This window comes from Rhinolophus hipposideros, assembly GCF_964194185.1.
Source record: "Rhinolophus hipposideros genome assembly, chromosome: 12".
Taxonomy (NCBI): Eukaryota; Metazoa; Chordata; class Mammalia; order Chiroptera; family Rhinolophidae; genus Rhinolophus; species Rhinolophus hipposideros.
In genome coordinates, this window is record NC_138058.1 from 59,635,035 (window position 1) to 59,658,171 (window position 23,137).

The following is a 23,137-nucleotide window of genomic DNA, read 5'->3' on the forward strand; positions in this document are numbered from 1 at the left end:
GAGAGGCAGCGAAGCTGTTTATTGTATCAGTAGAAAAACTGTACAGAATTGAGGTGCAGTCAGGGAGACGGGGCTGACCCTCAGGCTGGAGAGCTCCAGACCAGCCCAATGTCTGAAGTGTAGTCTTCACGTGTGTGCATGTGAGCTATCTGAATGCCCCACAGCACCTACTAAGTGTGCGGCCCCCGTGGGGGGCACCGAAGTCCATGCCCAGCAGCTGGGCCAGCCTGCCAAGAGAGGCTGAGGAGCCGGGCCCTAGAAGCGGCCCAGCACAGTGGCTAAGAGAGCCATGCGTATGTACATGCCATTCTCGGCCTGACGGAAGTAGGCTGCCCGGGGGTCCGAGTCCACCTCCACGCTGCAAGAGAGTGAAAGGAGTTACCACGCAGCCCCAGACGGCCTAGCTGGGACGAAGTGCCCTCCCACAGCCAGCCCCCAGCGTATCCTCAGTTTTGACGCCGTGTCACCTTATCTCATTGACGCGGGGCATTGGGTGCATCACCACCATCTTCTTCTTGGCCCGGGTCATGATGTGGGGAGTGAGGATGAACTGGCCAAAGCACTGCGAGGCAGACAGGGACCCTGTGAGCACCTCGGGGCAGGGGGGCTGTGAGGCCACAGGCCTGGGCTGCCCCGGGTCCCGTCCACATCCACAGGCTATCGCAGCTGAGGGGCCGAGACCACACTCAGGCAGCCCAGCCTTCCTGGCTGAGCCCGGGTGCCCGGCAGCGGCAGCCCCGGCTTGTCCCCAACCGCGGCACTCACAGCTTCATACTCCTGGGTGGAGCCGAAGCGTTCCTTCTGGATCCGCGTCATGTAGAGCACGTCAGTGTCGGGCAGTGCCTCCTCAATGCTCTCAAATTCCTCCTAAAGGGGGAGGCCGAGGCAGGGTGAACGCAGTGCCAGCGTCCACCGGCCTGACCCATGTCCCCCACGGCCTCCCAGGCTCTCACCTGCTCGGTGCCACGGGCAGCCACAAAGGCCCACACGCTGGGTGGCATGCGCAGGCTGGCAGGCGCCACATAGCGCAGAGTGACGCGGTACTGGGTGAGCAGGCAAGCCAGGGAATGCACCGTGCGTCCATGCTTCAGGTCCCCCACCATTGTGATCTAGGGGAGGAGCCCAGTCACCAAGAGGCCCCACACTGAGCAGCTCCTCGCTCCCATTTCCGAGCTTTCCGCCTCAGGACCAGGATGCAGCATGCCCCGGAGCAGAGGAACGACTTCCCAACTGCCTCCCTTGCAGACCTTCCCCTGCCAGGCTGCCACCCTCACCGTCATGCCGTTGACAGTCCCCAGCTCCTCCCGGATGGTGAAGATGTCCAGCAGGGCCTGGGTGGGATGCTCCCCGACGCCGTCCCCGGCGTTGATCACTGGCCTGCGGCAATGCTTGGCTGCCAGCTGCGAAAGGGGGAACGAGGAAGGAGACTCCTGTCTGCTGCGTCTCCCTGCCTCAGCCCTGCTCTTCCTGGGGCCCTCGCTCATCTGACCCAACCCGAGACTTGCAGTCACAGAAAATGTGGGCAGAAAGGACCGTGTCCCTGGGTGCCAGGCACAGGTGCACAGGCCAGCCTCACCTCCACCGCTCCGGGTTGGGGGTGCCGAAGCACCACGACGTCGGCATAGCAACTCATGGTCTGCACGGAATCAGCCAGGGATTCACCCTTCTGGACGGAGGACGTGGCTTCTGAGAAGCTGAGCACAGAGCCCCCCAGGCGGGCCATGGCTGCTGCAAAGGAACTGCTGGTCCGGGTGCTCGCCTCGTAGAACATGGAGGCCATCACCTTCCCCTGGGGGGAGGGCATGTGTGTTCATCTTCGGGAACACACAGGCTGCTTCTTGCTACCCCAACTTACACAAAAGGGGTGCTGAGAGAATCCTTCTCCCAAACCTCCCCACCTGAACTTCCACCATTTGTGTCACTCTGAGCTAAGGGCTCTGCCTCCAGAAAGCCACTGGTAAGGGTCGGAATGAGACAAGGCAACGTGCTAGATCTCTCCCGTGACTACATCAGCACAGGCCAAGTGACCAGGTGAGCAGGAGGACGTGCTGGAGCTCAGGGCCTCACGTGTGAGCTGCACGCTGCTGGGAGGACAGATGGGGGTGGCGGTGGGGCTGTGGACCTAGAGCAGTAGGCCCTTCCCGAATAGAGAAGGCCGAGTTACAGGGAGCAGGGGTTCGGTCTCACACCAGGGAGGGAGGCCCCTCCGACCCCTTGAACAGTCCTGCTGACTGACGGGGGTCGGGACCTTCAGCCCACAGCCCTGACCCTGACCTTGAGGATGTCGAGGCTCCGCTCCTTCTGCACCATCATACGCAGCGTGTGGGCCACATTGAACAGGTGAGACATCTACGAGAGAGCCCAGTCAGCTGGAGGCAGCGGCCACCGGGGGTCCTGGCCCCAACCTGCCAGATTCTCAAAGCTCTGGGTGTCCCCATCCTCCCTCGCCCAGGCACCTGATCCTTGGTGAACTGCTGGACGGACAGGATATGTTGGCCCACTAGTGAGTGCAGCAGGGGTGAGGTCTGGGGGTGCAGCAGGCCAGGGGTCCCCAGGTTCTGGGGTGATGCCTGTCTAGGTAGTGGCGGTGGAGGATAGCAGGTGCCATCAAGAGTTCCCATCAGCTCTGCTGCGAGGGATGGGGCAGAAGAGGCTGGTCAGAGGGTTCCTCCTACCAAGGCCAGATCAGGTTCCCAAGGTGAGCGTGTGCTGGGGGGTCTCTCACCTGGCTCAGCTGCCTTCCGAGAGGCCTTTTCCTTCGGCTCCTCAGCTGCAAAGAGGGCAACAGGGCAGATGTAAGGCTGTGGCTGAGGTCCGAAGAGCCCCGACTTCCCCAGGACTCCGGATCAGCATCTGTGTTAAACCAACTCACACCACTAGCTCGAGCAGGTTAGGGGAGGGCAGGAAGGACTACAGCTCCGGGGACACACAGGTGGTTTCCCACAGGGGCAGCTGTGTGTGAGCAGTGGTCCTCTCCCATGGCCCTCCCAGGTGGCACAGGGATCGTACGGAAGGGGAACGCCAGGCTCATATCCACCGTCCACCTAGATTTACCCCAGGCTCAGCTGCCCCATGGGAGCCCAGCTCCCAGGAGAAAGAATGCAGCTGCCCCCCAACAAAAAAGGGCCTGTGAGCAAAAGCTGTGGGATGCTTACTGATTTAAGCAAAGGAGAGTACAGTGGGTCAGCGTCGGGTGAGGGGATGGCAGGAAGAACAGGGTAAGTGGACAAAGAAAAGGTGCTGGGAGGGGAGGGCCTGGATCAGTTCCTAGGCCACGGAGCCCCGAACCCTGGTCCCTCTGGGACACAGGCGGAGAGGAGCCCATCCGTCCCTACACATCTCTAAGTCCAGCTAGCCAACCTTCCATGTCATGAGACCTCTCTTTTACCTGGCAGACCTGGGTCTGAGGCTCGGTGGATTCGGGGTGGCAGGTGGAAGCGGCCATCGGGCAGCCCTGGGACGCCCCGGCGGGGCCTTTCAGGTGTCTGAAGAGACAACATTGGAATAGCATTTTGAAAATCACTGACCCAACTCCTTAAATTCAATCCCTCACAAAAAGCCAAACTGCTCACTGTCCACATGGATTCCATTCTCCATAATCTCCCCATAGCTCCATCCTTCTGCTATGCTGTCCTCCACAGGGACAGACACACTGGCCTCTTAGAGGTGTGTGCTAGCCCCGTGACGGGCCCCAAGATGTATCTCTCGTTGGGTTAGTGGGCCTATGTTTCCCATAGGTGGCCTCCTACACTGAAAGTTAATTCTGTGTTTTGCAGTAGACAGAGGTAGATAGTGGGGTAGTGGGGATTTTAACTGTTAAGTGGAGAGCTTCTGCCTCTGAACCACTGATGAACACATTTATGCCATGAGCCCTGCCTCTGGCTGCAACCTCCAACACCCCACCCCAGCCACGAGCAGTGTGGGTACCGTGGTGATCTCGTTGGTGGCAGGGGCTGAGGGTGTAAGCTGGGGAACAGCCCCCTGAGGCCACTTGCGTACATCCTGTCCGTAGCCTGGGGGCACCAGAACCTGCAGACAGAGGGCAGGGGAGGGCAAGTGAAGAGCGGGCAGAGAGCCGGACTGGGATCCTGAAGGAGTAGAAGCCAGCAAGAACAAATGCCCCGGGAGACCTGTGCCCACCCATGTAAAGGCATCTGGAGGGAGTAGTGGGACACGCAGTTGTGCTGGGGTGGGATGAAAATGGCAGTGAGGTCACAACTGGGACTGGGCACGGGCCACACACGTACCTGCCCGTCGATATAGGCCACCTCCCCTCGTAGGACCACACGTCGGACGGTGCCCTTCACCTTCTGCCCCTCAAAGGGTGTCCAGTGGGCCTTGGAGAAGGGCATGTGGCCTGGGATTGTCCATTCATGCTCCAGATCCACCTGACCAGAGTCACAGGTCACGCCTGGGCAAGGCCACAGCACGGGACACCCCCCCACCCCTCGGGCCTTATCCACACACCTCCACGTAGGTGTCCTCCTGCAGGGGCAGGTGAAAGATCCGCCGGGGGTTGTGGTGCAGTCGCTGCAGCAGGTCGTCCAGACTGAGCCGGCCCTCGCTCACGGCGCTCAGCAGCAGGGGCAGCATGGTCTCCAGGCCCGGGAAACCCGGGGGAGGCCTGGGCCCACACTTCTCCTCCAGGGTATGGGGTGCTGGGAGAACGAGCATTTCACTCAGCACCCATCACCTCCACATCCGGGGAGTCACACACGCCACCAGGATGGCCACCTCGCTCTCAACCCTGACGCTAAGTGTTTTTGGGAATCAGAAAATAGGGACATGGACTGCCATCTTCTGGGGCCCACACCTTCTACCCATGTCCCCTCGTTTATAATTTTACTCATTTGCTCACTATTTCGATGTACATTTATCAAGCACTCTCCACAGACCAGCCACTGCATTAGAGGCCGGTAGGACACATCACGTCCCAGTCCTCACGGAGCCAGAGTCCTGGCCCAGATTCCTCGAGCTGGGCCATGGGCCCCGCTGGACAGAGGAGGTACGTCTGGGGCCCTCTCACCGTGGTCTGAGGCAAAGCAGTCGATGACAGCCATGTTCTCCCATAGGGCCTCCACATCCTGGCGGGAGCCAAGCTCAGGCCGGACCTCCCCCTTCCCAGGCCCCAGGCGCTCCAGGTCATCGTGGCTCAGGAACAGATGGTGGGGTGCCACCTCACAGGTCACTGGCAAGCCCCGGGCCTTTGCAGCTTTAATCAGCAGGATCTGGGGGGAGAGCGGGGTTGTGGCACAGTCACTGCAGCAGGTCGTCCAGACTGCGCCGGCCCTTGCTCATGGCGCTAAGCAGCAGGGGCAGCATGGTGTCCAGGCCCGGGAAACCCAGGGGAGGCCTGGGCCCACACTTCTCCTCCAAGGTATGGGGGGCATCTAGAGGTCTCTCCCTATGCCCTGCCCTACAAAGTCTCCACAGCCAGCACCTGCTCTTGGAAAGTTCTGGGGCAGACATGCTGAAGGTGCTGGTCCAGGCTTCCCTGACCCTCCACTGCCCACAAGCACTCCCCTGACCTCTTGGAGTTCCTGGGAAAGCCATAGGGGCACCAGGAAATCCAGTGCACCCTCACCTCCTCTTTCCGTGCCACGTGACAGATGTGCACTGAGCGCTGGGTCAGTTGGGCCACCATGAGGATGGCGGCAACACTCTGCCGCTCCGCGTGGACCACAATGGGAAGGTGGGAAGGCCACGTCTCAAAATGCTGGGGGCAGAGAGAGTTTTCAGGGAGTGTGCAGGGCCCCGGATTCTCCATGCTCATCAGAGTTCTCTTGGCTCCTTGCTGTCATCAGACCACGTTGTGGACTCCTCTAGCCAGGAGGGGTTGTCCGGCTGCCTCCTCCCACACGCCCCCTCCCTACCTCCATCCACTGGGCCACACTATCCAGGCGCAGCTCAGAGAAGGTCTCATTGAGGTAGAGCTTCAGGCCCGCAGCAGATGCAGCCACAGCACCCAGCGTCCCTGCATTTTCCGACGACGCTCCGAGGAATAAGGCATAGTCACAGCGGGCACCAGCCTCTGCCAGCTGGAGAGGATACACGAGATAGGACCCAGTGGCATCCATGTGGCTTGGGCCCCTAGTGAGGTGCAGAGGGAGCAGTGCTCACGGAGGCAGGAGAGGAGGATGGGGGCACGTGGGTCACCATTATGCAGGAGCTCAAGGCCTCACCTTCTGGGCCAGGGCCAGAGCAGGGGCATCGACAATGGGGGGCCGGGTGTTAGGCATGGCGCACACCATGGTGACGCCTCCAGCCAGGGCGGCGGCTGTGCCCGAGGCAAAGTCCTCCTTGTGGGTCCCGCCTGGTTCCCGCAGGTGCACATGGATGTCAATCAATCCTGGAAGAACATTAGAGGAAGACTCAGAGACACGAGGGGCATCAAGGAGGTGAACTGGGGCGGCAGGAAAATACACGAGAGAGGTGGTGTGGTTCTTCAGTCAAGGGCACCATGGGTGGAAGAATAAAAGAGCCCAAAGTGACAGAGATTCTGGGGCATCCACTCTCTATGCAGCCAGCGCCGGGAGTGGCCCCACAGCCAGCTTTCACCAAACCCAGGGTGTCTACGCCAGCTGCTACCAGTGTCCAGAAGTCAGGTCCTCCTGAGGTGAACTTACCAGGAAGCCGCACTAGCTTCTGGGAGGTCATGCAGTCAACGTGCGCCTTCATAGGCGGGGTTGGCCCGATCTGGCCCAGGGCCTGCAGGCGGAAACCATGGTCAGCTCTGACTCGCGGGCATCCTGGAAGTTGCAGGTAGGGACCGAGTTTCCCATAAACCAGGCTCCCATCTCTCTAGACCCACAAGGCTTGATGATTAGCATGGCGGCTTAATACTAAGATTTCCCAACTCCGCAATTCTCACTTCTCCCTCCTCCCCCAATAACACTGGCTGTGTCCCCCTTGGCACCTAGGTCTCAGTTACCTCCACAAACAGTTTGGTGCACTTGATATCGATAATGAGGGGCACGGAGAAGTCAGCGGCCAGACGCCGGGTGCGGTAGCCCTTGGTGACGAAGGACGAGAGACGCCGGCCCCCAGCCCCACGCATGGACAGGTTGATCACTAACTCAAAGTGATTCTCAGCCAACTGCTCCAAGATACTTCGCTGAGGTGGGCACTCCCCGTCCACTGCCTCCTCAAAGTGCCAGTCCACAGCTGTGACCTGTGGCCCAACACAAGGTCATGGCCAACCTGAGGCTGGAGGGGTCAGGAAGGCCAGCCTGAAGGGAGGGCGAGGTGGCCCAGGAGCCATGAGGAGGGCACTGAGGACCGACAGGGTGGGAACGAGGCCGCCTCTATGGCAGAGTCTATTTCTTGACAGGAAGGATAATCTAAACTTGGTTACCAAGGGCTCTGTGCAGTATGAGCCCACACACATTATACATATAGAGATGAAATTCTCCAGGAAAATAGATCAGAATGCTAACAGTGTGGAAGGATTGTCAAGGACTTTTTTCTTTGCTTTTCTGCATATTCTATTTGCGCTACAAGGAATATACACAATTCATACAATTACAATCAAGGTAGAGGAAGAGGGAGAGAATTCTTTGGTGCTTCCACACCTTGGCAGGAAGGACCGTGTGGGGTGGTCGTGGAGACCCTGTACCTTGAGGCCGTGCTCAGTATAGAAGTCCGCAGTACCCAGGCTGGCATAGAGGCTGTAGCCCAGGCTCTCCAGCAGCCGAACAGTCGGGAGCAGCTCACTTTTGTTCTGAGCCAAGCAGAAAGAGGATGAGGTAGTTCCTCCATCTTCCACTTCAAGGTCAGCCCACGTGCCCCACCTCTCCGGGTGATCGCCCTGGACTCTGTACCTTATAGCTGCCAATGGTCAGCAAGATGTTCTTTTTGGGGATCTTAAAGCCAGTGCTTAGCATGGCCTTGAGGTAGGCTTCGCAACGACTCTCTCCGAAGCCGGCCACTTCCCCAGTACTGGTCATTTCCACACCCAATACCACGTCAGCACCCGCCAGGCGGGAGAATGAGAACTGGGGCACCTGAGGGAGCAGGATGTGAGAGAAGCCAAGGCATGAGGGGCCCACCTCCCCTCAGCGGGAGAGGCAGCCACGGTCCCCTCTCCTTGGTCTCATCCAAACAGTGGGGTTAGCCTGCCCTGCCACTGCTCTGTATGCTCTACACCCATCAGCTAGCTGCTTCCCAAACACATTCCAGGCCTCCGCTCAGCTTCCACTCGGCTATTCCCTGGCCTCGGAACACTTCCTCAACAAGCTCTGTCAATCAAACATGCTGACGACCCTTCAAGGCTCAATTCAAATACCACGTCTTCTCTCAAGCCTTCCCAGGAAGTGGCACCTCCCATCAGTCAACTCCTTTAGCATTTTGTTTGTATCTCCACTATGTAGGTTTATCACACACTGTTCTATACACAAGCTGTTTTTGGACCCAACTCCTGCCTCCCACTATTAGAGTGTAAGCTCCTAGGGGACAAAGGCCATCTACCACCCTTATGGTCCAGCAATGCCCTGCCCATTGCAGGTGTTCGGTTTACGTGTTGACTGACGTACAGTCTGCGCGGTGAGGGAACTCTCTCCCACTGTCTCCCTATTGTTGACTGTGAACTTCAGGTTTCGATCTCCCTTACCTTGACCCCCACGACGCCAGAGCCGGTCATGAGCCCCACAGGCTCCACTTCTTCCCCCATGATGACCCGTGTAGCCAAGGCTACTAGGTCTACACCTAGTGTCTTGGAGACGAAGGGGAAGGAGCGAGAGACACGCACGTTGCATTCAATAACTTTCAGCTGGTCATCCTGGGGCAGAGAGGGATTGGTCAGGCCTTCTCCCAGCTGGGCTTGCTGACACCACCCCACCGACCTTAACTCTTCCCCTCGCTCACCATTCTGTGGGCAATCAACCTGGGACATGGGTCAGGGTGACCGACTGTCACAAACCCTGACAACACTGGGGGCCCCAGCTATCAGCCCTTCCCTCCAGCCTTCCTGCCTACACTCATGAGGGCAGGAGACAGCGCAGGGCTCCCTGCCTCTGGGGCTGGCACAGAACGAGGAGGTGCTGTGTCCCTTTAGAACGTTCAGTTAGCCCCGTCTTCCCACCTTGGCAATGAGCTGCAGATTGAAGGGTCCCGTGACCTGCAGCTCCTGGCCCACGGCATGCACGATGGCTTTGATCCGCTCCAGCGTTTTGGGAGTGATGTCTTGCGGGGGGGTCACCAGCGTGGCATCCCCTGAATGCACGCCTGCATTTTCCACATGCTCAGAGATGGCAATGGCTACCACCACTCCGTCACAGGCCACCGCATCCACGTCAATCTCCTAGAGTGGGGTGTGCAGGGCAGTGGTGTAGGGCAAGGGCCATTTTCTTCTCCCACTTGCCCCAAGATGCTCCCTTCATTTAAGAGCCCCGGTAAAACCCATCCTTCCCAGCTACTGTGCCTACACATTTCTGCAGGACCAGAGAGAGAAGTCTTCTCCAGGGCGGGGAGCCTGCCCTCAGAGACTTGTCTACAGCCCCACCTTGGCCTCCTGGATGAACTTGGAGATGACCACAGGGTGCTCCTTGGAGACGGCTGCTGCACTGCTCAGGAAGCGCTCCAGGTCCCCGTCGGTGTAGGCCACGTTCATAGCAGCACCGCTCAGCACATAGGAGGGGCGCACCACGCAGGGGTACCCCACGCTCTGGCAGAACTGGCGAGCAGACTAAGGGAGCAGGGAGCGTAGCAGGATTAGTCATCCTCACCCATGACATCCTCCAGCCTCCCGCTCCTCAGCAGGCCCTAGCCAACCTCCAGGTCGCTGAGCTCCCTCCACTGAGGCTGGCTGATCCCAATGGTGTCAAGGAGCCGAGAGAACTTAAAACGGTTCTCAGCCGAGTCGATAGCTTCAGGGGAGGTACCCAGCACCCGGCACTGCTGCCGATGCAGAGCCATGGCCATGTTGTTGGGCAGCTGCCCACCCATGGACAGGATCACGCCTTCCGGGTTCTCCAGCTCGTAAATGTCCATCACCACCTGTGTACAGGAGGAGAAACAAGCTGTTGACAAGTGGGGTCAGGGACCTGAGCCTTCTGGCTCGCTGCTCCTCACCCTCCATCCACTTATCCTCACACCCCGCAAGTGCCAAAGAATCTTAAGTCAGCCCCCCCCAAGGCCCATGACTCCACCTGGAGACACAAGATGTACAGACTGAGGACTGGGGGCTAAGGTGGTGCTGCCCAGAATGTCTGGTTTATAGTCAAATCTCCAGAAGGTTCTTTTATTAAATTTTATTGGGGAACATTGGGGAACAGTGTGTTTCTCCAGGGCCCATCAGCTCCAAGTTGTTGTCCTTCAATCTAGTTGTGGAAGGTGCAGCTCAGCTGCAAGACCAGTCGCCATTTTCATTCTTAGTTGCAGGGGGTACAGCCCACCACTCCATGCGGGAATTGAACCGGCAACCTTGTTGTTGAGAGCTCGCGCTCTAACCAACTGAGTCATCCGGCCGCCCCTCTGGAAGGTTCTCAAGTCCCACTTGACCCTGACCATCCAGGCTAACAGGCAGCCTTCATCCCTCTCACCTCAAAAGAGATCTCATCGAAGTAGAGTCGGTCACACATGTCGTAGTCGGTGCTGACTGTCTCCGGGTTGTAGTTCACCATGATGGTCTTGTACCCCATCTGTGAGCGGGCGGGGATAGCTATTAGTGATTAGGTGGGAGGAAGAGCACAGAGAAGCTAAGCCAAAGCGCCTGCTTCATAGAGCACCACCTCAGCTTCCTGAAATAGCTGCACAGGACACCCGGCTTGGGAGGGAAGTAGGGCCCACAGTGTAATCATCGGAGAAGTAGGCACAAAGTGTTAGAGAGGTGACACCTACCCTGTGTGGGGCACAAGGTAGGCTAAGGGGACCCTCCCCAACCCAAAGCCCTATAATAGAGGTGAGGAGTAGCAATTAACAGGAAGTGCAGGGTTCAGGATGGGTGGAAGGCAATTGCTGGAGCCGAACAGAACAGCAGAGCAAATGGCATGAACGACTAGCTCTCGGACCTTTCGGAGTTGCTGGATGCAGCCCACAGCACACCAGTCAAACTCCACGCTGGAGCCAATACGGTAGACGCCAGAGCCGAGAACCAGGACATGGGGCGTTCGAAAGGTGAGGTCATGGGTGGTGCCCCAATACGTCAGGTACAAGTAATTTGTCTGGGCTGGCCACTCAGCTGCAACTGTGTCGATCTGTTTCACCGCTGGGCAGATCCCCAGTTCTTGACGCAGCTTGCGAACAGCCAACTCTGTGCTAAAAGAGGCAGAAACACAGGCCCTGGGAGGGGGCTACGGACTGAGTAGAGTGGGGAGATCCCAGGGCAGGGATCACAGAAAAAAATACCCAGGGACGAAGTTCAGAAGTCTCTAACGTTCCCTACTGCCCCTTTCTGAGGGCCCCTTGCTGGTACGAAGGTTCTCTGCCCCACATTTCTTAGCCCGGGGCTCTCACCACCATCTCTCACCTCAGAACCGCGAGGGCAATCTGCTTGTCTGAGAAGCCAAGGCGCTTGGCCTGGTACAGCAGGTGTGGGGGCAAAGGCTGCCCACGGTGCTGTTCTAGCAGTTGGGCGTGTGCGACGATTCGCTTCATTCGGTGCAGGAACCAGCGGTCAATGCGTGTGAGCTCATACAGGCGCTCCACCGAGTAGCCAGCCCACAGAGCAGCTGCCACAACAAAGATCCGCTTATCTGTTGGAGTCTCCAACTCCTAATGAAGGGAGGGCAGACAGACGGATACGGAAGGATTGCGCTGAGGGTAGGAGATGGCAGAATGTGAAGCAAAATGTTCCCAGTCTACTACTGTCAGCACCTCAGGAAGCCTGACCGCATGAGTGCCACCAGAGCTCTGCAGTCACAAAAACCCAGACACAAGAAGGCTCTGCCGCCTCTGGTTGCCTGTGCGGCTTTGAGCAAGTTCCACAACTTCTCTAAACCTCAGCTTCCTCATCTATAAAAACAAGTCTAATAATCCATCCTCATCTAATGACAAATGAGATGACATCACAAAATTCTCAGCAAAGTGAAAACACAGCAAATGTCCAGTAACGATTGCTGCTACTATTACTGGTAACACACTCCTGGGCTGGGGACAGAGAGCAGCGGGGTCCGTTTTAGGGATATTGCTGGGGGAAGGGGCCGCTTACCATATCGCTGACTGGCTTCACTGTGTGATCAAAGCCCACGCAGTTCTCATCCACCATGCGCAGAGCTTTCTGGAAGGCCTCCTCAAAACAACACCCAATGCCCATGACTTCACCTGGGGACACAGGATGGAAAAACTGAGGGCTGGGGCAGGGAAGGAGGAGCTGCCCAGAATGCCTGTGGTTTAGTCAAATCTCCAGGAGGTTCTCAAGTCCCATGGCGGCAGGAGCTATGGTGCTTCGTTATTAAGAAATCTCAAGCTTTCAGCTCTTCTCCCTACGATTTTCGTGTTTCATGTTTATTGGTGAATATGGAATTAAAATACCTAAAACGGGCATGTGGATATTGGAACATATTACAGTTCATCACAGTGGCCCAATCACTAATGGTTTCCAGTTATTTGGTATGTTTTATTCATACTCGTATTGTGAAGACACCATCTGAAATCTGTCTCATCCCTTAAAACTTTTTATAAGTTTAGATAATAAGATGATCCCGCTACTCCTTGAATCCACCCAGAGCTGATCACATTTACTACTATCACTTTAGAGCATTTCTTCCAGAATTATTTTCACATGTATGTTTTATACATGCTTATAGTATATGTTTTATACATGATTATAGTATATATACAATTTCCATCCTGCTTTCTCCTTCATCATAAGCATGTCCCCACATTGCTATGTGACCTCATAACCAGCAGTTTAATTCCTGTATGATTTACCACTTTGCTCACTTACTGAGGGACACTTAACTCCGAAGTGTCCATCACTCTAAGTGCGGCTGTGATGTTTTCTGTGCTTTGGATTACCTTTTTATGTCACTTGAGGATAAATTTCCAGAAGTGCAGGGCCAATCGGTAAATTTCCTGGCCTTTAATAACTATCATTTGCTTTATAGAAATGTGTGCTTTACAATTCAAAGTATAAGTTTAACCAGCCTATTAAGAAGTGTGTATCATCATTTCAAACAATTTTTGCTAATAAGCAAAAACGTTATCTCATTTAACTAGATTTCTACTTACTAATAAGAAAAATCCCACCCCCATCCCACTGCCCCTCCTGTTTAGTTACTGATTTCCTCTTCTGCAAAATTTTGTTCATGTCCTGTGACAATTTCCCCTAGGGTCTCCAAGTATTCTTTCCAACTGTATTTTTCTATTTACAATCCTAGTAACATTTCTTTAAAAATGTTTAAGACACCAAGGTGCTAACAGTATTAAGAAAGTGGACTGTGAGTGATTTTGCTTAATTCCTTTGTCATGTGGTTATATAAGTTTTTGTTTTGGGTAAGAACTTTTATTTCTTTTTAACCAAAATAAAAACTCAACAGGCTCATATGTGCATGCCCCAAAAAATTCTAGAATCACATATATACCCAAATTAATACCTGTGTGACAAGATTACAGGTGATTGATTATTCTTTGGTTAAAGTGTCTTTTGTAGTTTCTCAATGATGCATGTATCTTATTGTATAATGAAAGTCACAAAAAGCTACCAAAAAGATCACATTCCAAGAATACCTGACTAAACCTAAAACACTGAAATGTATCATTTAGGAATCAATCTTTGACTGTCCTATTTTTTTTTTAAAGTTTATTGGGTGACATGATTGTCCTATTTTCAATCCACTTCTTTTAGCCACAATTTAATTATGGCATCGTCCCCATGTTTATTATAATTTTCATATAACAGCAATTCATCTCCAGAAGGAACAACTTGGCAGTCTTGTAAGGTTTCTAAAAATCCTGAAATAATATCTGAGTCAGACTCACTTGTTTAAAGACGACCATTGCTCTTAATGGAAATTTGGAGCACAGTGACATACTCTATCCTTAGGTGGTGGCACTTTGGTTCGTGCACATGCTTTGCCTGGGCTGAAATGTTTTAGAGGATAGTCTAAGGCAACTTAAAAGGATACTATAGGGAAGCATATTAACTCAATTCTAGCATACTCTACTATTGCTTGGAGGCCGACTGCTGTACCCATACACTGTTCGCCACTAACTTTTCTTGTTTTTATGAAAAAGGTCTCTGAAAATCTGATATTATACACTGTTTAAAAAAAAAGTGTCATTTAGTGATGATGACAGAAAGTGCCCAGAGAAGGGGACGTGCTAAGCATGGCTGCCACTGTGCTGACTTGGATTTAGAAGTGTTCACAGGAAAACAAGTCAGTTTCCCCCAAGCCTCAGTATTTAAACTAGCACAGAAAACAAAGTGTCACTGTCATTAACAGCCTAAGGGCCAAGGGCAAAATGCCATGAAATACTGCGGGTGGTTTCACAGAACTGATCTCACTGCGAGAGAAACACTAGCAACCAGATCTAGTTTTCAGTTCTGGCTCTGCCCTCTACTCAGCCATGACACTTTCCTTCTGTGGGCACCTCAGTTACTCAAAGATAAAATGAAGACAGTTGAGATCGTCTGATGGTTATCACCCCATCCCAGGGATTCTGACATGCCATCTGGGAGTGGAGGTGGCATATGTGTTCGGACATTGACTTCCAGATGCCTTTCATCCCCACTCCTCGTAAGGATTACTATCTTAGTTTGAAATGTCCCTATTAGCTCTGTCCCTGTTAGTTCCCAAGAAGCTGCTAAAATAGAAGCTAAACGGCTATGCCAGGGAACTAACTCTATGACATTCTAGGTTCTCGGGATGGGTGGGACCCCGTGGGGTGATCTGGGGAAGGGTCTCTTGGGGTGTGTCTCTCTCACCAACACTCTTCATGCAGCTTCCGATTTTCGTGCTGACACGGAGGAACTTGCTGAGGTCCCAGCGAGGGATCTTCACCACACAATAATCTAGGCTGGGTTCAAAGGCTGCGGTTCCCCCTGTCACCGAGTTCCTGGGAGCCATCGGGTGGGGGTGCCAGGAGGGCAGAGTGGGAGACATAAAGGGTGAGCTCCCAGACAGTTTTCTCCATCCCCACCATCCAGGCCAACAGCCTTTTCAGTCCATGAACGTATTATGCAGCTCTCTGCCCCTTTACCTCCCCGATCTCTACCCCACCGCTGTACCTGAGCTCAGGCAGAGGGATGCCCAATGCCAGCTTGGCTGCCACATAGGCCAATGGATACCCTGTAGCCTTACTGGCCAGGGCAGAGCTACGAGAGAGCCTGGCATTCACTTCGATGATATAATACTGCAAAGAGAGAGAACAGAGAAACAGTCACTAGGTAACTGGCCTAGAAGGCCCACTGAGGAGAGATCTCAGAAAGGGAATAAAGCCCTTCTCAAAGTGATGAACAGCAACCCCCAACCCCCACACCCCAAGCCCAACCCCAACAAAGACCATTCTGGCTTTTACTCCAGAAGTCCTCTTGGCTTTGAGGCCCCAAAACTCTGGAAGGAGGTCCAACAGCTAGAATATCAGCTCCAGGGCCTCGAGTCTCACCTGCTCAGACTCGGGGTTCAAGGCATACTGCACATTGCACTCCCCGACAATGCCCAGGTGCTGGGTCACCTTGATGGCGGTCTGCCGCAGTAGCTGGTACTCCCTGTCATTCAGTGTCTGGCTTGGAGCCACCACTATGGACTCACCAGTGTGGATGCCCAGTGGGTCCAAGTTCTCCATGTTACACACCTGTGAAGGGAGGGGCCCATGGAGGTCACTGCCAAAGGGAGTCGGGAGAGACAGGAGGCCACATCCCAGGGTCCAGTTGCCTCTGGGGTTGCGTCCATCCTGGGTCTGAGGGACACTGAACCCTCAAAGGTCTCAGCCCGGTCTCTGCTTTTACAAGAGCTCGTGCCACCTGACACTCCTCTCACCCTCCTCCATCACTCACCGTGACACAGTTGCCATAGGCGTCTCTCACCACCTCATACTCAATCTCCTTCCAGCCCTTCAGGGACTTGTCTACCAGCACTTGGCTGGTATGGGCAAAAGCTGGGGCCACGAGAGAAGAGAGCTCTTCCCTGTTAGATGCAAAGCCAGAGCCCAGGCCACCCAGGGCAAAGGCTGCACGCACCAGCACAGGGTACCCCAATCGCTCAGCGGCTGCCTCGGCCTGCAACAAGCAGAAGAGATGAATAAACTAGTCAGGCCTCGACCGCTTGCTTTGCAGAGGGTTCCTGGACCCAAAGAAAATAAGATACAAAGAAAATGACACCATTCTATCTGCCCCCACAACCACCCCGCAAACCTGTTCGAGAGAATTTGCCGCCTCACTGGGGGCCACATGCTCTCCAATCTCCGCCATCCTGGAGGCGAAGGCTCGCCGGTCCTCGGTCAGCTCGATGGTCTCCACGGGGGTGCCCAGGACCCGGACACCGTACCGAGCTAGCACTCCAGCCTTGGTCAGCTCCACACCACAGTTCAGAGCCGTTTGGCCTCCAAAAGTCAGCAACACACCATCTGGGCGCTCGTTACGGATCACCTGAGGGAGGAGAGGAAAAACAGGCATTAAGACCTTGGGGTTAGGGAATGGATCAAAGAAGTTCAGAAACCCAGAGGGATCACAGGGTCTCCCTGCCCACATGGGTCCTCTCCTCAGGCCAGCCTTATCCCAATCGTACCTGGGATACGTAGTGCGGTGTTATGGGAAGGAAATAGACCTTGTCAGCCAGCCCCTGGGAGGTCTGCACCGTGGCAATGTTGGGGTTGATCAGCAATGTCTGGATGTTTTCCTCTTTCAGGGCCTTGATTGCCTAGGAGGACAAAAGTGGCTGCCTTGTCTGCCTCGATCGCAGAAGCAAGATTTTAAACAGTCTCAGACAGCTATCTTTCTCTTCTTTCCTCCCTCTACTCCTAGTCCCTAACCAACTACGATTCCACAGCACCTCACCTTTCCGCACCTTCCCCAGATCTCTGTGTTCATTTTCTTCCTCCAACTAGTGTTCATGCCTCAGCCCTTCTCCTCGGAATGGACCTTCTATCCATTCCTGAAGGTCACACACCCAGAGGGGCAGGATGGACAGAATTTACCTGAGAGCCTGAGTAGTCAAACTCTCCAGCTTGGCCAATGGAGAGGCCACCTGAGCCCAGAATTAGGACCTTCCGTGGTGGTGGAGGCCCAGAGCCTGGTCTGGGAGTCCCAGGTGGACAGAGGCGCTCAACCAGCCGCTCTCGAACTGTGAAGGCAAAGAAAGTCGTAGACTATTAGAGCTGAGTGAGACTGAAGAGATCACCTGGATTAACCCTCTCTACAGAAGAATCCAGAACAAGTCATGCCTCTAATGAGTGGCAGAGTCAGCACCCAAACCCCTCATGACTCAGGAGTTCCTTTCACTAGAAGAAGCATAAATGAATCATCTTGGCTTGATTGCCTTTCCACCCTACCCCCTTAACCTCCCAAACATATATCAGTTTCCTGGGGCATGTCCAGCTTCTATCCATCCTGGAGCCAGCCCTGTTCTTGGTTTCACAGCCTACACCTACCCAGGTGCTTACCTGTCTGGCCCCCAGGTTTCCCAGCGGTGGCTTCTCTCACAGTTTCCAAAAAGATATCAAAAAGAAGCTCCATATCTGAAGGGCCAGCTTGGTGCTCTGGGTGAAACTGGACACTGTTGAAGAGATTGGATCACAAAACCTGTCATCAGCACTGGCCCGGGCACTGGCATGCTAAAAGGTGGGTAGTGGGATAGATGACGGGGGATCACTACTAAGCTTTATTTCTTGATCTTCCAGCCCCGGGGGCTGCTGAGCTGTGCACATGCAGTCACTCGGTCAGAATCGCCCAGGCTCACCTGAAGAAGGGCAGGCTGTCATGTACAATGCCTTCATTGGAATGATCGTTGGCGTTGGTAAAGAGAGGAAGCCAGCCTGCTGGCAGTGAGTCTGTTTCCACAGCAAAGCCGTGGTTCTGGGATGTCAGAAAGCAGCGCCCAGAGCCCACCAACAAGCATGGCTGGTTATGGCCTCGGTTCCCGTACCTGGAGATAGAAGCATGCTGAGTCACAGGCCCCTTTCACCCTCCTTCACCACTGGACCAAACCCAGCTCTTGTTGTTCTCAGGACTCTCACCAGCCCCACTCCTGTTCAGCACTAATAAACACCGAGTTTATGCCCCACCCTTCATGTCAGTAGCATGGGCCCTTCCTCTCCCCATAAGCCCCACCTCATTTTGTAAGTCTTGGCCCCGATGGCCAAGGCCAGCAGCTGGTGTCCCAGGCAGATGCCAAAGACAGGCCGAGGATTCAGCTCAGATAAGACACGGCTCAGTGCAGATATCACGCCGGGATAAGAGGCGGGGTCACCAGGGCCATTACTCAGGAAGAGACCCTCATATTCTGGAGGGGCAGAAAAGATGGCATCAAAACCAGTATTCATGGGCCGGCCCGGTGGCTCAGGCGGTCGGAGCTCCGTGCTCCTAACTCCGAAGGCTACCAGTTCGATTCCCACATGGGCCAGTGGGCTCTCAACCACAAGGTTGCCAGTTCAATTCCTCGAGTCCCGCAACGGATGGTGGGCTCTGTCCCCTGCAACTAAGATTGAACACGGCACCTTGAGCTCAGCTGCCGCTGAGCTCCCGGATGGCTCAGTTAGTTGGAGCGCATCCTCTCAACCACAAGGTTGCCGTTTCAACTCCCACAAGGGATGGTGGGCTGCGCCCCCTGCAACTAGCAACAGCAACTGGACCTGGAGCTGAGCTGCGCCCTCCACAACTAAGACTGAAAGGACAACAACTTGAAGCTGAACGGCACCCTCCACAACTAAGATTGAAAGGACAACAACTTGACTTGGAAAAAAAGTCCTGGAAGTACACACTGTTCCCCAATAAAGTCCTGTTCCCCTTCCCCAATAAAATCTTTAAAACAAAAACAAAAACAAACCCCAGCATTCATCTAGAGAGACACTTGCAGCCCTTACCATTAGAGCAAAGTCTTTTCTCCCATCATCTTCCCTGCAACTCATGTTGACTTTGAGCAACTAAACCGAGAGACAGATCTTCCACCCATGCTGTTTGTCTGTGGTCCCATACAGACGCCCAGCTACTCACCCTGGCTGTCCAATGCGTGGTCCCATGGTACCACAGTGACCTCGGCTCCACGCTGGCACAAGCATCGGATCTGATTATACTTGAGGCCACAGTCCAAAGCAAGGATCCGAGGGGTACCCCCTGCATTGAATACCCGCGGAGCCTGAGGAATAAAGGGCAACAGATGGCAGCTGTTGATCAGGGGGTACAGATTGGCACACACCAACCCCTAACTTGGAGGCCTCTTCTGATTCTCCCTCAAGTGTTCTCCCCAGTTATGAGAGGAATATGCCTACCGTGCTACAGCTTGCAATACTCTCCCACTCCACCTCTGTACCTCAATGGAGACCTCTGGCACCAGGGGGCGGGCATTGGGGTCCAAGAATGGCAAGGCTGACGGCTCTGTCCCATCCTGGACCAGCTTTCCCAGCAGAGACCCTTGCTCTCGCAACTTCTTAGTCAGCTCCCGAGTGTCCACTCCTGTCAAAATACCGCACTCTGAGAGATCACACTCCCCCAACTCAGTCATTCACAAGGTAGAGGCTTCTGGGAGTACTTCCGTTCCAGAGCCCTGAGCACACACAGCTGTCTTATAGGCATCAAAATCCTTGGCCATTCTGAAGGAAGTACACTACCACCAACAATTCTTGCCAAAACTATCATATCTGAATTGCACCATGACTCTAGATCTGTTTACAGAAAATAATACCGTATCTATCTGCTTACAGAAAGAGAACATGCTAAACAACACTGCAGGAATGTAATCAACAAAATGCAGACTGTGGGACAGCCCAAAGAAAAACTGACCTGTTTTTGTCAAATAAGTTACAAGGCCTATAAGATTAAAAAGACATCAACCAAATACAATGTATGGATCTTGTTTTGATCCAAATTCAAATAAACAAACAGTAAAAAAAAAAATTTTTTTTAATTGGGCAAATTGGGAAAATTTTAAACCTTGCCTGGATATTTGACGACATTAAGGAATGACTTAAATTTTTAAAGGTATGACTACGTTAATGGGATCATGTTTTAAAAAGGATTCCTTTTTCATAGATATTGAACTCCTTTCTTACAGATGAAATGATATGATGTCTGAGATTTGCTTGAAAATAATCCGGGAATTACAGGAGTGGTGATGAAATAAGTTTAGCCCTGAGTGGATGACTACGAGCCTGGGAGTTCACTATACTATTCTCTTCTGTTGTATGTTTGAAATTTTCCATGTGAGCAAGAGCTCAGTTCCTTTCCTCAGACCCCAATCTATACCTTCCAAATCAGATACATTCTATGACAACCTTGGACTCAAGTGCCAATAATGCAGAGATCTTCTCTTGATTCTTTCTATTCTGGCACCTGTGGTCTGCCCACACTTGTACTTGCACCATACCTTGCAGGCCAGGTATGCCGTGATGCTGCAGCCACTCATGCAGGGTATGGGTGGCACTCCAGTGGCTGGGCGTGGGACAGCACTCTCCCACCACCAATCCTGCCACATGGATCTCCGAGGATTCAAACCACTGTCGAAGGAAGGAGATCATGAGGAGCCCAGGGCCACATCCCTCCCTATGTCGTCTTCCCATTGTACAGCACGGACCCTCTACTTCAGCCACACTGAGGACCTTAAATCCACCGAGCACCTCATGCTTTTGCCCTGGGCCGCAGTGCTGTCCCCCGTATGAAACACAGAACACATGGGCCCAGGGTGCCAATTGATCATTTAAAATGACATTTTCCTTTATCCAAAACTAAAATCACAAACCTCCTGTTTATGAAGCCCCCCCCACTCACCCACTCAGCCACTCACCCACTGCAGCTTATGTCTCTTCCTTAGAACTCCCCTAAGCTCACTTCATTTCCACTGTTCTTGCTATTTATGTGGTAATATGCATGTGTTTGTGTGTCTTCCTCACAGAACTGTGAACTCAAGAGCAGGGTGACTGATACATGGTAGCAGTCAATAAACACTTCCTGAGCAGTGAGCATGAAAAAAGACAAGGTCCCTGTCATCACAATGTTAATCTGGTACTTAGGGAGCATGAAAATTAACAAGGTAACATGTAAATAAACAAGGTCATAACTACAGTGTGTGATAAAAACAGTGTAAGATAGGTAGGTGCACAATACCTTACTAAATAAAAATAAAGGTTTAGGGTATAATACTGGGCATGATTATACCCTCCCTCTTCATAGGGGATTATCATAAAAAGAAAGATAATACAAATTTGTTACCCAACAGATAAGCATTTAATAACTAAACAGAGAAAGAGGTCATTTATGTGGGAGGGAGTGGCATATTTAAATTACATCTGCTTAGTCGTGGAAGGTTTAAAGGAAGATGTATTTTGAGACTGTTCTTTAGGGATTTGAAGGATAGTTTGGCAGAACTCTCTGTGGCCAGGACCAGTCTGCATATGGACCAGTGTGTTTACAACGTATGTGCCACAAAAGCATCCGTGGTGGTTTGGTGGCTGCAGGAGGCCTTACTCACCCTGGTTCTGTCGGGGCCTCAATTTTACAGGTTTATAAAATCAATTTTGTCAGTGTGGTTACAGTTGACAAAGCTGAAGACTGGCATATGTTAACCAAGATACTGCATTATAAACTAGAATGAGGTATACTTATAGGTTTGTGATGAGAAATGGTCCTTTTCAGGAATAAAAGTGTGCCCCTTACCTAGAGTTCCCTCTCCCAAGTGTCAGGGTGACTAGGAAGGCAAATTAAGAATTAAAGACTCCATAAGCCTGGACTCAAGACAAAACAAATTTGAGAAATCCTGCACCTAGGCTATGCGGACTTCCACTATTAACTAGTGTTGATCTTTGTATTATTTGAACTCTCAGAGGGCAACTTTGTTTCTAAATTCTAGAGGAGGAGGAATAGGGGAAACCTCACTGTGGGAAGAAACTGAGTTTTCTCATCTAGAGGTAGTAAGAGCTCTACTGAAAAGTGGTAGAAAATGAGGCAAGGTAAGGAAAGGTTTAGAAGACAAAAAACCAACTTCATTGGTTTGATAGGTGAACTGGGAAGTGTGTCCCACTGTCACTGGGAAGGGTGTGACCTTATTTCTAGTCTGTTTCCCACTAATGCATTTCATCATAAAGCATTGCTCCCATCACAGGACTCTGATGCTAAAAAAATCTTCACTGGTTCCTTACGAAAACCCAGACTTTGGCTTGGCCTCTAGCACTGCCTGTCAAGGTACTTAACAAGCCCTGCATACGTAGTACTTGTTTTATCACTTTGGTGTGTGTCTTCGTTCTTTCCAGGATGCGTAGCAGAATGCTAATGTCACCTCACTAAGTTAATAATTACTGATTTGAAAAGGAATATAAGGAAAGCATTGGATGTGACTACCTTACTGAGCCCGAACTCATCCACTTCAAATGGGGGAATGCCATAGTTGCCGATCAGAGGATATGTCAGCACTAAGATCTGTGCTTTGTAGGAAGGGTCAGTGAGAGCCTCGGGGTAGCCGACCATGCCGGTTTGAAACACTGCAATAAAGAGGCAGGGCTGGGGCTCAAACAGGGCATCTTTCGGAACACTGACCCGCGCGATGAGAATGCCCCAGTGAAGCCTGCCTCCACCGTCAGGGATGAAAGGGGCTGGGCTGGGGACGTGGGCGCTGAATGCGGGTGGGGGGGTTTGCAGGCGGGAAAATGGCGGGGTCTGGGCAGGGCACGCTGGGCAAAGAGGGGCAGCAGAGAGTGGGATGAGGTCGGCAGCCGGCCGGGTCTTGCTTACCCACTTCCCCGGCAGTCGACACAGCGGCCCCAAAGGGCTGGCCCCGCAAGACCGACCCATCCTCCAACACCAGGGTCGCCATGGGAACGGAGCTCAGAGACGTGGGCAGAGAAGCTGGAAGCGCAGCAAGTTTCCTCCTATGCTGGAACCACGTGAGGATTGTGCGCCTAGAGTAGGTCCACGTGGCCAGCCGTGCGGGTGCCTATAGCAAGTGCCGCGCGGAAAGCGATGGAGCCCCTGGCGCACTGGGAGGTTGCAGACTGCGGCGGCGCGGGCAGCAGACGGCGTGAGGGGCGGGGCCGACACGTAAGGGGCGGGGCCAGG

The 23,137-nt window shown here is 53.3% G+C and overlaps 1 protein-coding gene across 4 annotated transcripts; it reads right to left on the reverse strand.

Annotated features, from left to right (window-relative positions):
- CAD (carbamoyl-phosphate synthetase 2, aspartate transcarbamylase, and dihydroorotase) lies at positions 1-23,060 on the reverse strand. Of its 4 annotated transcripts, none has more exons than XM_081068879.1 (44): positions 22,814-23,060; positions 22,424-22,563; positions 20,457-20,586; positions 19,404-19,546; positions 19,088-19,229; positions 18,206-18,377; positions 17,835-18,020; positions 17,539-17,651; positions 17,074-17,219; positions 16,665-16,796; positions 16,292-16,525; positions 15,935-16,156; positions 15,544-15,732; positions 15,167-15,291; positions 14,864-14,994; positions 12,146-12,258; positions 11,465-11,709; positions 11,007-11,253; positions 10,539-10,637; positions 9,769-9,993; positions 9,500-9,682; positions 9,080-9,298; positions 8,609-8,776; positions 7,821-8,003; positions 7,616-7,720; positions 6,932-7,171; positions 6,627-6,708; positions 6,183-6,349; positions 5,874-6,038; positions 5,585-5,716; positions 5,027-5,228; positions 4,468-4,658; positions 4,248-4,388; positions 3,928-4,029; positions 3,389-3,485; positions 2,726-2,770; positions 2,457-2,629; positions 2,275-2,349; positions 1,577-1,789; positions 1,275-1,400; positions 954-1,109; positions 766-867; positions 468-562; positions 1-358 (listed from the first exon to the last, which is right to left on the reverse strand). In XM_081068879.1, exons 1-44 carry the CDS (start codon positions 22,893-22,895, stop codon positions 256-258), a joined length of 6,681 nt encoding a protein of 2,226 aa, XP_080925005.1. In that variant the 5' UTR covers positions 22,896-23,060; the 3' UTR covers positions 1-255. The 4 variants fall into 4 exon arrangements, with proteins under 4 accessions (XP_080925005.1, XP_080925008.1, XP_080925007.1 ...); XM_081068882.1 differs by having other exon boundaries at positions 2,457-2,626; positions 3,398-3,485; positions 22,814-23,026; XM_081068881.1 differs by having other exon boundaries at positions 3,398-3,485; positions 22,814-23,026.
- Positions 23,061-23,137: the final 77 nt, after the last annotated feature.

What these genes read in the sequence shown, in the direction of transcription:
- CAD (XM_081068879.1), bottom strand. Translation starts at nt 22,895, where the DNA reads ATGGCGACCCTGGTGTTGGAGGATGGGTCGGTCTTGCGGGGCCAGCCC. An exon ending in GAAGCTAGTGCGGCTTCCTG is followed by an intron (nt 6,350 to 6,626) that starts GTAAGTTCACCT and finishes ATGTTCTTCCAG; the next exon opens with GATTGATTGACATCCATGTG. An exon ending in GTGTGGCCCAGTGGATGGAG is followed by an intron (nt 5,717 to 5,873) that starts GTAGGGAGGGGG and finishes CTCTGCCCCCAG; the next exon opens with CATTTTGAGACGTGGCCTTC.